Genomic DNA, 15,719 nt, shown 5'->3' on the forward strand with positions numbered 1-15,719 from the left:
TCTAAACAGTTTATGAAAAGGTTATTAAACATGTACCCCTCATGGCCTACGTTGGTCCCGCAGTGGTCCCTCTCACTGGTGTTTTCGCAATTAATGTTGGAGCCGTTGGAGCCTTTAGCCACTTGCCCGTTGGACCTATTATCAATTAAGTTCTGCTTCCTGGTAGCCATAACTTCAGTCTGAAGAGTTTGTGAATTAGCTGTGCTATGTATCAACCCTCTATTTTTTTAATTCTTTGCAGAGTGAATGTTTCTTAGACCCAGTTTGGATTTTTTGCTCAAGGCAGTCTTTATATTCCATACATTGCAGGACATAGTGTTACCTGTGGTTTTTCCTACACCTTCCTCTTCTGCTGAACATGTGTTTCATGCCTTAGATGTTAGCAGGGCAGTGCTTTTTTATCTCAAATGGACCAAACCATTTAGGAAGTGTGTTAATCTTTTTATTTCTTATACCACATGCAGTAAGAGGAAACCAGTTGTCTCACAGACACTGTCTAGGTGGATTGTTTCAGCAATCTAGAGAAGCTACAAGCAAACAGGGTTGCTTTTCCCTTTGCATATCCACGCTCATTCCACCAGAGCACGGGCGTCCTCTGCTGTGATGTTACGAGGTGTTCCACTGCTTGAGATTTACGTATTAGTCATTTGGTCCTCCTTGGAGACAATCACACAAAGCACTTTATGCTGGATCTGCAGGCAAGAAAGTCAGAGGTTGGCAAGGCTGTCCTTCACTTTCTGTTCCAGTGACTATTAAAGGTGAGAACCTCACCCTACCTCCTATGTTATAGTTTTGTAACATCCCAATGGAGGACTGCACAGAAGATTGAAGATGAAAATGGGGTTGCTTTTACCTGTAACAGTTGTTCATAGAGGATCTGTTGTGCAGGCACACATTCCCCTTCACCAGCCCTGTTGTGGGTTCTCAGAGGACTTTCTTTTCGGTGGCTCAGACGGAACTGAGGGGAGTAGGTGTCCCCTTTCTTAGACCATGTGCCCATCTTTAGGGCAGTAAAAGGTCAGCTCTCAATGGAGTGAGGGAGGAGGAGCTCCCTCTAGAGGACTTTTTAGCTTAGAAATAGTCCTTTCTGCGGTAGGCCTGCTCAGAAGCAGTCCCAGTGGGGGACTGCAAAGAAGACACTCGATGGTTACAGGTAAGAGCAACCCTATTTTCAATGAAGTGCTGAACAGAAAACAGAATCTCCGGATATGGAAAGAACATGCAATACACACAAGATAAAAAAGTGGGGGTTAGAGTTCAAGCAATATCACTGAGACCAAAAGATCAGACAAATCCAAACTGTCAGGTGACCAATAAGTAATAAGAACTAAAAAGCATATGAAACAGGAAAAGGAAGAAGCACATTGTTGTAGGGGAAAGAAAATCTAAAATGTCTACAAAGAACAAAAAGAAAAAAATGAAATTTTGCCTACTGGAGGCAGTAAAACTTTTCTCCTTTCCTGCTTCAAGGCAGCAAGATGTAGCGCTCTAGGCCAGGTGTGTGACTGGAAGAATTCCAGGACATTCATGGCATCAATTTTGCTAATCAAAGTTATAGAGAGGATTTTAATGGTAACACCTTTGCCTCCTAGGAAATGTTTTTCATGCTCAGAGAAATTACCGATAAAGCTTGCCCAGGAGAATCATGTGGTTTATATTCATTAGGTTCATTGAATGTAATATGATGCATGGATGTGTTTGTGTTATGGGTCAAGAATATTCTTACCTTTTCCATTACAGCTATAAATTCAAACAGGCAAGTGGAAAATGAAGGGGCTTAGCTAATTTTCACACCCTTGGAAATAAACCTTTTAGTGAGTTGTCTGATTAGTGATAGTCCTTTCATAGCATTGATAGACAGTGGAAAACCATAGCAAAATCCACACTGCATTATATTGGAAGGTGAGATTTCGATAACCAAGGCCTTTGAAAGAACAGTACAGAAACATTTTACAAATTATTATAAACAATTATATACCTGAGATAAAGAACAAAACAAAAGAAGGTTCTGCACTAAAGAACTGGAGAGAGTGCCGTCTACTTTGCCAGAAGTACTGTTATTCCAATTAGGGCAATTAAATTGTGGTAGAAAACTCCCCCCCCCCAAATGTGCTTGTTGTAATAAGCATGCAGGAATAGAGAGCTACTTTGGTTTAGTGGTGAAATTGTTAGATTAGTGCTACAGTGGCCTGGGTTCCTGGCTATGAAACTCACTGGGTAATCTTGATCCTGTCTGTCTGTCAGCGTAACCTGTCTCTTGGTTACTGTTATATACATTAAAATTGGGAACTTCATAGTGGAGGGAAGGATAAAAATAAATGGAAAGAATGGCATTAAAAACTACAAAGCTTCAGTTAACTACTTGCACAGGTGTCACATGGTTATATGTTTGTAGCTAAGTGTTCATGCTCCAAGATGTAGGCTAAACATGTATACATGGCATTGCAAAAGTAAGAAATAATCAAAGTAAAATAGCCCTTATATTTATGGGGAGGAGTTAAAGCTAGTTTCTGCCCTTATTTGTTACTGATAGCGTACATTAAATTGTAGTGATCTTGTAATTTAATTAAATACAGTTTAAGCCAGGATAATTTTCATTGTAGGAAAATCACAATTTCACATTAAGTTCTGTTAGGCATTTTGATTAAAATGAAGGGGGCAGGTTGTCATGCTTTGACTAATGACTGATAAAAGCATATAGAGTCATCTGCTGTTATGAAGTTACGATGACAATGATAGGAAGTGTGCCTTCTATTACATCATGGCTTGGATCCAGCAGGCATGATTACTGACGAAAGGGAGCATGACTTTCTCTTCTAACATCCTGCTGCAGCTCAAAATGCTCCAAATGCTCCCTGACAGGATCCTGAGAAACAGAATGAAGGGGGAGTCTGAGATCTGTAAGGGAGAGAGGAATCACTGACTCCCCACCATGTCCACAGAAATACTTTGTGGGATTGAAGCCAACACTTATGGAATCAGACATGCAAACACATGGTCACCTAAAAGTAAAATGGGAGATACCTGTGAATTTATCAAAACGTTCCAACACTTACATAGTAATATATATGTGCTTAATTTAACTGATGCTATATGGGAAAATTAAGACACTCCCTTAATTAGGTATCAGTAGATCTTATTCTCAACATGGCCAAATCAGTGGCTACTTAAATCCAGAGAATGGAGCTATGAAAATAAAAGACAGATCTTTTTGAGAACAGCCCCCGGTTTGAAGAAAAAGTTGAAATCTTAAAACATCGGCCAAATCGGTGGCTACTTAAATCCGGAGAATGGAGCTATAAAAATAAAAGACAGATCTTTTTGAAGAAAAAGTTGAAATCTTAAAACATTGGGGGTGGGGATTAATACCCCCAAATAATAGAAGCAGCATGTTGTGAGCTGGACCAGGAATGGCATAGGGCGTGCTGTCAGAGCACAGAGCAAGTAAGACAAGAGCACCAACTCAAGAAACATAGCTAAGGTCCAGTCCAAAGTTAAGCACAGTCAGGAGTCTAGTCCAAGAGTCAGTCCATACAGCAAGGTCTGAGAACCCGAGGGTTACTCGTGAGCAGGTTCAGGAGCAAGACGAAGGCAGAGTCAGGAAACTGTCCAAAGTCATAGGGTAGAGGCGGGATCTAATGCAGTGGTCGCAGTGTGAGTTGTTGCTTCAATCCCTAATGCCTCCCTTGGCCGTTTTTGATAATTATGATGAACCCCTGTATCTCCCCAACTGTCTGGCATATTTTTCCCGCCAAATCTTCAGTTCCTCTCAGAGTCTGAGTTGCCCTACAGTAGCGTGTATGTATTCTTTGTCATAAAAGACTTGGCTGTCCCACCCTCTGAGATTTTTAGTTTAGGCATTTTCTCCTGAAAATACAGGAGCTGTTCAGTTTTGTAAACCCTTGAGAAATGGCACTTGAGGCAAATTAACTTTCAAAAACAGAACAAAGATTTTATTAAACAGGCAGGGAGTATATGTATAAATGAAATAGTCAAGGTTTTGAGACTGCTGAGGTAAAAACTTTGTAATATTTATAGAGTTGGAAATTCTTAGAACAATCAAGAGAGTATATTTGTACTTTTGTTTCAAGGCTTTCTGTTTCTTTCTTTGAGAGGTACTTTGTTTAGTATAATTCAGCACAACTCAGTTCTTATTGATGTTTCTAGATTTCTTCTTTCAGATATTACAGGTTTTCCTTTAGATAATACAGCTTTTCATTAACTCCTGAGGTATCAAAGCTACTCTCCTTTATCACAGACCAGGGTTTTCTTTCCAACCCCTTTCACTGGCAGGAAGTTATTCTCCTTGTCTGTAAGAAGCAGTAACTCCTTTTACTATTTGGCTTGTCTGGGAGTTCTCTCTAACTTCCCAGACCTTCTGCAAAATCCTTCTCCAGTATCCTTCTCCATATAACGTTGTTCTGTAGCTTTCTGACTGAGAATTTTAAGTTCTCCATCAAACCAGGGTTAATATATTTAGAAAATGGGTGTTGTTGTTCTTCTTTCTGTAGAAGTACTTTTCTGATTATTGCATGTCAGAAAACACTGACTCCCCAAATGTCTCTTCCCCCAGAAGCCACCCTCTAGCTACTGATCCTGATGTTGGATTACAAAAGACCCAACAGTGAAAGACCAAAGGTGTAAGACCTCTTTTCCCTCTAGATCAGCTGTTTTATTTTCTCTGCCAGCTAATGCTGGCCAATCAGAGAGTGAGCAAAGCAGCCAATCAGCTAAGTTCTACTCTCCAGGGAAGATTAACTCCTAACCTCCCTGACTCTCTGTACCAAACAGCATTTCAAAAAACAAAAACCCACCCTGCTTTTCTGTGCAATTCTGTCACAATAGCCATATGCTTAAGGGTCATGCCTACAGCCAGCTGCTTGGGAGTAATCCTGCAGTTACTCAAGCAACTAGTGTCAGGCCAGGAGGCATGCACTTCGTAGTCTCTCCTGTAGTTCTGTTCATAGGCTCCATCTGTGGTGCTGTAAGGGAGTGGGTGATACTGGAGGGCTGGAAATGATCAATTGTGTTTCACCTGTTGAATCAGGGCTGGAGAGTGTCTGTGGTTCTGCACCAGCTGTTTGCTGTGAATCCTGACAAGCCTGCAGCTCATCTTCCTACTTGTCAGCTTCTACTGACTCAGAACTGGCTACAGCTCCTCTTCTCCTGAAGGATTCTCTTCTCCTGAGGAGTCTTGCTGAGCCCTGGCTGACCCACACCATCCCCCACTCAGCCCCCACCCAATTGAAAGACCAGGTGTAGCTTTAAGAAACAAATACTCTCTGTGGACATTGTTAAACAATTACAACAGTACTGCGAGTTGAAGCCTTGGTGTCTGTCAGTAAAAGGAAGGGGAAGGGCCTTTTCAACTGTGATTTTGGCTGTTGAGGGAGGACTCATTGGAGCAGGACCAGCAGCAACCACCAGGTGACTTACGTACCACCTAACTTGTACAACTCATCCAGGCCTGGCTGTTTGCTGTTGTTCAACAGACCCATCCCACTAAAGCCAGTGTGGTATAGTAGTTAGAGGTTCAGATTATAACCTAAGAGACTGTGGTTCAAATCCTCAGTCTGCCATAGAGACTCACTGAGTGACCTTGAGGGAGTTGCGTACATTCAGCATGCCTGTCTACAGTGCAGGGTTTATTTGCTTGATTTATACCCTGCCCTCCCCGCCAAGCAGGCTCATGGTGGCTTACATAAAAATGAAGATAGATAAAACAAAACAATTATAAAACCAGTTCATAAACTGCTAGTATCAGTACTGTATAACGATGGCAATCGTAGTGGAATATAGTCAGCATTGATGTTAAAGCCATTGCTTCAGTCCATGTATGATGGCAGGGTGCAGGCTGCCAGTGATGGTTTCAGAAGACAGGGCCTTGGCCAGTATTCAGTTTTTAGTTTTTAGGTGGCTCCTTGGTTGAAGGTCTAGTGGAAGAGCTCCATCTTGCAGGCCCTGCGGAACTGTAAGAGGTCCCAGAGGGCGCTAATGTCTTCTGGGAGCTTGTTCCATCAGCACAGAGCTGCCACTGAAAAGGCCCTATCCCTAGTTGTGGCCAGCCTGGCATCTTTGGGGCCAGGGAGGACTAGACAATGTTGAAACCCTGAACACAGTGCTCTCTGTGGAACATATGGGGAAAGGTGGTCCCTCAGGTATGCAAGCCCCTGACCATTAAGGGCTTTAAAGGTAAGAACCAGTACCTTGAAGCAAATTCAGTATGCTATAGGCAGCCAGTGCAGTGCTTTCAGTGCAGGCTGGATGTGCTCCCGAATGGGGAGACCCAATAGAAGCCTGGCCGCAGCATTCTGCACTAGCTGTAGCTTCCAAATTTGGGACAAGGGCAGCCTCATGTAGAGAGCATTACAGTAGTCTAATCTCAAGGTGACCATCGCATGGATCACTGTTGCCAAGTCGTTGCATTCGAGGAAGGGAACCGACTGCCTAATCAGTCAAAGGTGATAAAAGGCTGACTTAGCATTGGCTGCTACCTGGGCCTCCATCATCAAGGAGACATCCAAGAGCACTCCAAAACTCATAACCTCCGGCACTGACACCAACAGAGCCCCGTCAAAAGTCGGGATTGGGATCCCTAACCCCGGACTGCCTCAACTGAGGCACAGGACCGCCGTCTTCATTGGATTCAATTTCAGTCGGCTCAGTCTAAGCCATCCAGCCATGGGTTATAGTGCCAGGTCCAGACCTTCTGGTCTAGAGTCATACTGGCTGCCCCAAAACAGATAGAGTTGGGTGCCATCCACGTACTGGTTGTTGTGAATAAAATGAAGAAGAGGAGACACTCACATTCCTTTTGACTGGCTACTGCTACTTCAACCCTCTTTTTAGCAAAAAGAAAAAAGGAAACTGAAGACCCTAAATGTGGGGTTTCACACATTTTTACTAGAATTTTTGGGGGTTTCACACATTTTCAGAATTTGCTAAGTGAAGCAAGTGACAGGTTTATAGCCTTCCTTTATAGAGAAATCCAAAGGAAGCTAATGGACCATAGGCTTTGGACAGGCTGTTTGCAGACTGCAGGTGCAACTAAAGGGAACTGCATCATTAGAATTTATTAATATGGAAGTTAGCTTCACAGTCTTCCTATTACTTGGTTAGCAAAAACTGACAGAGTTATATTTTGAATTGAGAATGGTCTGAACATCTACAAATATCTGCCTAGAGATCCACTTCCAGAGTGTCAATGGCAAAGGATTCTGAATCCTTCCTTTGAATAGAACTTTGCTAGAGCTTTCAGCAGTTTTCTCCAGTTTATTTGCATTTAGCTCACAGAAGTCAATACCATAAGGGGAGAAAACTTAACAGACCTTCAGACAGGTTGGGAGGTGATTAAAGAATCCTTGTCTCATGGCTGGGAAACATGTAATATTTGCCGGACTCGACTGTGCGACTAAACAACAACTCTTTAAAAAAATGGCCTCCCCATTAATGCTACAAGGAGATCTTTTTGACACAATCTCTATGTCAGATAGTCCTTATCCTTGTGGGGTATAAATTTGATAAATAAGATACAGATACTATCATATGATCTGGAGCTATTAGGTAGGCTCTTCATATACCCAGCTGTTGCAGGGACTGGCAGAGAGAGTTGGAACATGACAATCCGGTCACTTAGCAACTGTTATATGTTGCTGTTCAGATGAGAGATTGCTTTAGGGTTTCCAGGTCCCCTTGCTGCTCTTGCGAGGGATTTGGGGAGCGTTCTGGGGTGGGCGGGGATATCATATGATGTCCCTGACATGATGATGTCACCTGGAACTGATGTCATCGTGTTAGGGATGTCGTGTGTGGGACGCTCTAGTTTTTGGGCAAACTCTATGGTAAAATTGGGCTTAAACCATAATTAAACCAGCTGGACCATGTTGGGGAGAAACCCCTGAAACTAGGGGATCCCCTGTTGGGACCTGGGGGCTGGCAACCCTAGGTTGCTTGTTTCAGCGTACCTGTGGTAAACTTTAATGTGTGCTCCATTCCTCAGGGATACTCTGTGTGTTTTTTTTGGTTATCCTTGGAGTTGGTGGTTTTGCTGAGGAATGAATTGGAAGATCCTGGACTGGATGGATATTGCACATTCCATTTTTTTAAAATTCTGTTGGCTGACTTGAAAGAAAATTGAGATTTTTTTGGCTTCTCTAAAATAAATTCTAAACATTTTTTTAAAGTACTTTTTGCTGTCTCTCATTTTGCCCCAGTCTTGTCAATACCTTCTGGACTTCCTGGGAATTCTAAGCAAACTACCTTGAATTGCATAAAGAAAGAAAGGCAGGATGTAAACACAATAAATATTAATGAACTTTGCTTCCATGAGGAACAAAATGGGAGTTTCCTAACGTTTTGTTGAATTCACCTCTTCAAAGTTAGATGTCTTTTCAGATTACATATTTTATATTTTAAATTGCAGTAAAGAAAGTAAAACCCTCCAAGTTGTGACACTGATGAATGTGTCTGTTGTTTCCCTCTTCAGTTGAGATTCAAACAGATGATCTAATAAGAAATTAGAATTCTAACATGTTTGCTAACTGCTATGGGTTATGCTATCTCAGAAATGTGAAATATGGCATTTTGTTAATTCGATCATCTTACGTAGTAATCAGCAACCCTAAAACAGCAGATGTGCCATTGTAGATAGATCTCTGTACTTTATAATAGTGGTTTCGCTGCGTTTATTCCCTCCTAAAATAGTTCTTTTTCTTTCAGCAAGGGAAACCGTATGTCTTCGATAGAGTATTACCTCCCAATACAACTCAGGAACAAGTCTATAATACTTGTGCCAAACAAATCGTTAAAGGTAAGAGATGCCCAGTTATCTTCTATTGTAGAAAATGTAATTATTTCGTTATTCTAACAGCTCTGCTTTCCTATTTACAGTTGAGTTGTGTCTGGTAGAAAACTTGGATTTTTATTGTGGTAATTTCAGTACAGTTTTAATGAATTATCATGTTACGTTTTTGCAAAAAAAAAAAATGCAAGTAGAATAGCCTCCTGGGCAAAGTCATGTGTAGCCAGCTGAAACCCCAAGTCTTGGCCTTAACTCATGAGCTGCATGCCTATAAATTATTCCAGGCACCGATCATGAAACTACAGTAGTTACAATTATCATTTGCCCATATTAAATAAAGGCATGCACCAAGGCAGAGCTCAGTGTTTGTTTGTTTTTTACAGTTTAGTATCATGTTAAAAAAAGTTGTCAACGTTGGTATTACTTTTTGTGTGATACTGCTACATTTAGATTATATCAGTATCCTGCCATTCTTCTCAAGTTGTCATCGCCTTGTTTGGTCTTCTTTTTCTCCTTTCCCTTTTCTCAGCTTATCTTAGCCCTGTACCCCTGCCAGTGTTCCTTCCTTCTCAAGGCCATTGAGCATCTTATCTATGTTAGATAAAGTTGCTGTATTACCTACTTACTAGTTTATATCGTTAATAGTTTCAAACTATTTTGAACTAAGCCTCGTCCTACCTGAACTTCCCTGCCATGGTAGTACATTCAAATCTGGGGGGGGGGCAGAACACTAGAAGCCCTTCCACTGTCCCCCCCCCCAATTTTGGGGTGGACCTCTAAGTGGGAATGAAACCCTGCTTCACACACAAAAATGCTTCTATGGCTGCAGAGAAAAAAGTTCGTGATCTAGTGTAGTGGGGAAGCGTATTTTCCAAGAGGGAAGAGGGCCCCTGGGATTACTTGTGCTGTGGGGTGGTGGACAGAAAAGTTTTCTGTAAACTGGGAGGCGTACTTGAGGCAGATTACACATAGTGAGTCAGTACAGTTGACAAAATGGGACATTGACACTGCTCCCCAATTACCAATGAAAGGATGACATAAATTGCAGGCATATGGGAAAGCAGTGTGATGCTGTACTGAAGGATAAGCTTTCTGAAGTTGGCATTAGCAAATCCAAATTACACAAAAACTTAAGGCTTTTTCTTCTAAAATTCTATGTTTTGGACAATGTATTTCTGTGAACAGCTTGTTTCTTGAATAAATGTCAATAAATCAAAAGTATGTTCTGAGCTTACTGCTTGCAAGATTTGTTTATTTTGGATTTTATTCCACAATGAGTACTAGAAATAATCCAGACAGGAAAGGTTCCATAGATCTTCCTGCGGAAAAAACCCACCACACTGAATTTGATTCAAAAATTATTTGAACAAATGGGAACCAAAATGGAAAAGCTTGGAAATAGAATTGAAGCTTTTGAGAAAAGAATGGATGAAAGACTTGAAAAGATAAAAGAGGAAATGAAAGAGGAAGTTTAAAAAATAGAAAGATCTTTAGGGCAGATGTCTGAAGAGATTAAGCAAATTAATGAAGGTTGTTATTTTAGAGAATAAAACTGTTGTGTTCTTACATAGATCGCGCACGCGGTCGGGTCCTCACACAGCCATATAAACGGCTTAAGTTTTGCTCTCTTAGACAATAGCCAGCGCAGATCCTAGAACGCACCCAATCGGGTGGTCAGGATGCAAGTGCACTGTAAATAATCCTATCACGGGTGTGGGTGTGTGTTTGGGTGTGGTTCACTATGGGAATATCAGCAGGCCTCCAGTCCTGCTTTCCTCTTCTTGTTTTCCTGAGCTGAAATAAACTATGAGCTGTTTCACTTATCAACACGTCTGGACCCAGTACTTTACAAAAACAGAAACTACAGACAGAGAATTGGAAAGACTTCTAAATAATTTGGCTTTAATGGAACTAAGGGAGAAAGAACTTTGTTTGAGACTGAGAGCTTTACTTTTTGGCAAGTTTTTTTGGAGTGGGAAGATAGGTATGGAGACAGAAATTGACAAAGTTTACAGAATAAATTCCATGTTTGCCAAAACAAGAAAGGTTCCAAGGGACATTTTGGTTTACTTTGTGAGAAAGAAGATGAGGGACCAAGTCCTCCAACCATATTTCACTACAATATTAAAAACTGACAGTACAGGTATAATTGTTTTGAAAGAAATCCCCATTAGAATTTTATGTAAGAGAAGAGATTATGCTTTCTTGACTGAAAAAATAAAACAGAAAAACATTGCTTTTCGATGGGATACCTTGGGTGGGGAGCATGATCTTTACTTTTAAGAAACAGAGATTTAGATTGAATTCTGTTCAAAAGGTGAGACTTCCTAGAAAGATTTAAAAGGGATCTTGAGGAAATTCAAATGGAAAGTCCAACAGAATCTACTCAAGTATAGGAACAGCAACTGGGCAAAGATTATACTGAGCTGGGTGCCACAGGTACTAATTAATTTTTTATTTGTTTTGACCAGAATATGGATTACAAACATTTAACATGGAATATCAATAGAGCAAATGCCACTCAAAAGAGATTTTTTTTCATTATTTGAAAAAATTAAAGCAAGATATTATTTTTCAAGAGACTCATAAGAAAAAAGGCATGAAGTATTTGGTTAGGAAACCTTGGGTGAAGAATTTATTTTGGCTGACAATAAAAAGAAAAATGGGATTGTTTTGTATATTAAATCTCATCTAAAACTGGAATAGGTGCTGAGTGATTATCATGGTGGGTTGTGGGCACTGAAATAAATTTACATGGGGTTAAGACTATGGTGGTGGGACTATATGCCTCAAATGAAAATAAAACAGTATTTTACAAAAGACTTATGGAGAACTTAATAGACTTACCTTATGAAAGCTGGTGTTTGATGGGAGATTGGAATTGATTGATCTCCCTACAAATGGGTAGGACCACTGAGAAAAATATTAAAATTTTTCAAAGTAAACTATCAAAAGTTTTATTTGAGCTGATGGACGATTTAGGGTTGTTTTATAAAGACAGAAAAATGACAATTCAAATGAATTTACATATTTTTCAGAAAGGCATAGATCTTTTTCAGGGATAGACATGGTTTTGACATAAAGAGATCTAGCTACTAAGATATTTAAAGCAGAGATTTTGCCAAAGACTTTTTTCAGATCATAACCCTGTGATTATGGTTTTCAAATATTTCAAAAAGAAACTAAAATAATTTTTTGTAATTAATTTAAATAAGTGTACTGATTTGAGAATGTTTTGGGAATGCAAGTAAAGCTTTCATTAGAGGTTATTTAATGTGGCATAATGCTCAATTTAAGAGAAAGAAGCAAGTGAAAATACAAAATATTTTGGATGAGATGAAGAAGAATTTAGGCATTCACAATGGAATACAAATATTTTTCAACCAATCAGGATTTTACAGCAACAGTTTTCTGTTACCAATAAGAAAAATGGAAATAAAATTGAACTATGTAAAACAACGAAATTTTGAATCTGCAAATAAACTAGGGAAATGGTTGGCATATGAATTGTGAAAAGAAAGAGAAAAGAAAATGACACTGAAAATACAAGAGGGAGATAGAGTGTTAACTGATACAGTGTTTTGAGGATGAACTTCTACAACCATTACAAAACATGACGAGCTCAGTTCTTCAAAGAGGAAGGATGCCGGAGACATGGAAAGAGGCTAATATAACACTAATACCTAAGGATGGAATAGATTTGACAATGACAACAAATTACAGAATGATATCATTGTTGAATAGTGATTCACAATGATATTAGCTGAAAGACTTAAAATAATTCTTCAGGAATTTATACGTGATGATCAAAGTGGATTTTTACCTAAAAGACAGCTGAGAGACAATGTTAGAAAGTTATTAGACATCTTGGGATACTTGGAAAAACATAACAAAAAACAAGCTGCATTGATTTTTTTAGATGCAGAGCTTTTGATAATCTGAACTGAACCTTTTTGTTTAGGGTCTTGGAGGATATGGATTTTGGATAAAACGTCATTAAATGGGTAAAATCGATTTATACATCACAAATCATTATTAATGGAGATTTGAACAAACCATGTGAGATACAAAGTAGAACAAGACAAGTTTTCCCATTGTTGCCTCTTCTGTTTATTTTGGTTCTGGAAATATCGAATAGAAATGTAAGACAAGATGAAAGAATTATAGGTGTGAAGATTAAAGGAGCATCTTATAAGTTAAGAGCCTTTGCAGATGACCTGGTTTTGGTCTTGGAAAATCCTTTAAAAGGAATTGAAACTTTAATGACTAAATTGAAAGAATTTGGTGCAGTAGTGGGCTTTAAGGTTAATAAACAAAAGACTAAAATGTTTAAGATGTTAACAAATATATGAAAATACAAGATGAAACAAATCTGATAAACAATATGGATTTTGAAATTGAAAAGAAGGTAAAATATTTGGGTATCACCTTGACAAATATGAATTGTATGCTGTCTCAAAATAATTATATTATAATAATATATAATAATTGTATTAAAACTTGGAATGAAAAAGATATGTTGAGATGGGACAAAGTTCATTTGTCACTTTTGGGGATAATATCTGTGACTAAAATTAATATTTTGCCTAGAATGTTATTTCTGTTTCACAGTATTCCTGTTTTGATAATGGATGTGCCATTTAAACAGTGGCAGAAAGATATATTCAGATTCATATGACAAGGGAAAAAAACCCACGTTAGATATAAGATATTACAAGATGCAAAGGAAAGAGGAGAATTGGGTTTACCTGATTTTAAATTGTATTTTGCTGCTTGTTTAGTGTGGATGAAGGACTGGATCTTGCTAAAAAAACCCCAAGATTATTGGCGTTAGAAGGACATGACTTGAGATTTGGGTAGCATGGATAACTGTAGCATGGATAAAGTTAAGGTTAACACAGAATTTAATAGCCATTATGTTAGATGTGCCATTTTGAGAATATGGAATAAATATAATTTTAGGATTTGTCCAAAAATACCCCTGTGGTTATCACTACAAGAAACTCATTTTAGAAGAGAAATGACAAGTTTGCATAAATGGTTAACATGCCATGATATGTTGGAATTCTTGCAAGGTGAATATAAACTAAAATCAAGAGAAGATTTGATAACAGAAGAATATTTCCATCAATGGTTTTCGTATTTACAAATCTCAGAAAGTTTTAGAGTAGATAAAAGGTACTGTGATTTTGAACAGTCCAAGTCTGTATTTGAAATAAAACTATGTACAAATAATGAACATGTTATTACCTAAAATATATAAATTCTTGAGAGGGATAACTGTTGGGAATACACCTTCATGAATTGTCTCAATGAACAATATATCATGTCCTCATTATTCCAAGTGGCATCCCAGCCCTTAGGGCTTTTTCCTGCATAGTGTCTTGGGACCAGAAAAACTATTTCCAGGTTGTATTTATGTATACATCTTTTCAAAGAGGTGTTTATTACCGAGAATGTCATTTTGCCCAGTAGTCATTATGACTGTTGGTATGAATACCAGTTGACATGCAGTTTTCTGTTTGGGCATCCAGACTAGAAATGTATAGGGATGATAAATTGCTGATCTCTCCCCCCTGAAATAGCACATAAAACATGTCCCCTCCCCACATTTGACCAAGCTACATTATTTTGAGGGAAATAAAATATCTACATAACAGTACTACAGATCTTAGATGTGTTTTTTAACATCCCTTTCCTCTGTAATATATTAATAACATCGTTTTTAAAGGCTAATACACAAGCTCCAGATAATTGCCTGCCTCCCCTCCCCCTTTGATTTTCTTGTGTCCTGCTCTGTTGTTAGAGGAATAAAAAGGCTTCAGTCCATTTTCTGTGCAGGGAAATGACTGCCCTATCAGCTGAAAACTGCTGACTGAAAGGAATTAAGCACCATGGTTACTAGACGTACATGGAGTACATGGAAATAATACATGGCCAATATAATGCAAACTGGTGGCCATTTGTCTTTTTTACTGTAGCAGTTTACAGGGGACATCTGGAGCACTGGATAAAGGCAAAAGGATATTTTAATGATTTGGGGAGGGGGAATAAGTTACCTGCTGGGCTCTTGTCAGTCTACTGACTGTCCCATTTCAGTTATTTGGATGCCTGACTTGGTTGAATAATTTGTGATAGGGTTTGTTTTGTGTGTGTGTGTGTGTGTGTGTGTACACAAGGTGTAGAGAAAAAATGCTAGGATATCAGAACATATTTAGGAAGTGCACTTTTGAGTTTTTTAATTCCCATATAGCGCTACAGCCTATATATTGCAAAGATCAGGGGAATTTTTATTTTATAGTATGGTGATTATATCAATGAGCTTGGCACTTCACAGAGTTAATGTAAGCACATGGAAAAAACCAAATCTTTCTCCTTGCCCTGAAGGAGCTTACAGTCTAAACTAAAGATTCTACTAGTTTCTTGTGTGAGTGGAAGCCTCTATCAGGTAGAATTAAAATGGCTTGATGAACAGAAGCAGAAAAAAAGAAATAGAAAAATTAAAACTGAGATAAGAACAGGGGTCTTTTGGGGCTGGAGCGCTCCGTAGCACCGCTCCGGGAGCCCAGGTGCCGTAACAAATGGCGGTGGCAGCAAGCCCCGCTCCCAGCTCCCTGCGATCTAGCCCTCTGCCGCCTCCCCGGGCCAGCACCGGAGCGCTGTGGCCCATGGGAGGCCAGAAAAGCCCCCCCGCTGCCTCCCAGGGCCAGCGTCGGAGCGCTGCGGCCCGTGGGAAACCAGAAGAGCCCCCCGCCGCCTCCCAGGGCCAGCACCGGAGCGCTGCAGCCCTGGGAGGCAAGAAGAGACCCCCCTGTCGCCTCCCAGGGCCAGTGCTGGAGCGCTGTGGCCCTGGGAGGCCAGAAGAGGCCCCCTCCACCACCTCCCGGGGTACGTGAGGGATCTGCGGGGGGTGGCGGAG

The 15,719-nt window shown here is 39.8% G+C and overlaps 1 protein-coding gene across 1 annotated transcript in view; it reads left to right on the plus strand.

The window, feature by feature from the left end:
- KIF5C (kinesin family member 5C) overlaps positions 1–15,719 on the plus strand; it is a 162,716-nt gene that overhangs the window by 26,359 nt on the left and 120,638 nt on the right. Inside the window, exon 2 of the mRNA XM_015423070.1 lies at positions 8,719–8,809. Coding sequence (XP_015278556.1) covers positions 8,719–8,809 — 91 coding nt within the window. The remainder of the gene's footprint in view (positions 1–8,718; positions 8,810–15,719) is intronic.

This window comes from Gekko japonicus, unplaced genomic scaffold (assembly GCF_001447785.1).
Source record: "Gekko japonicus isolate JY-2015 unplaced genomic scaffold, Gekko_japonicus_V1.1 scaffold334, whole genome shotgun sequence".
Taxonomy (NCBI): domain Eukaryota; kingdom Metazoa; phylum Chordata; class Lepidosauria; order Squamata; family Gekkonidae; genus Gekko; species Gekko japonicus.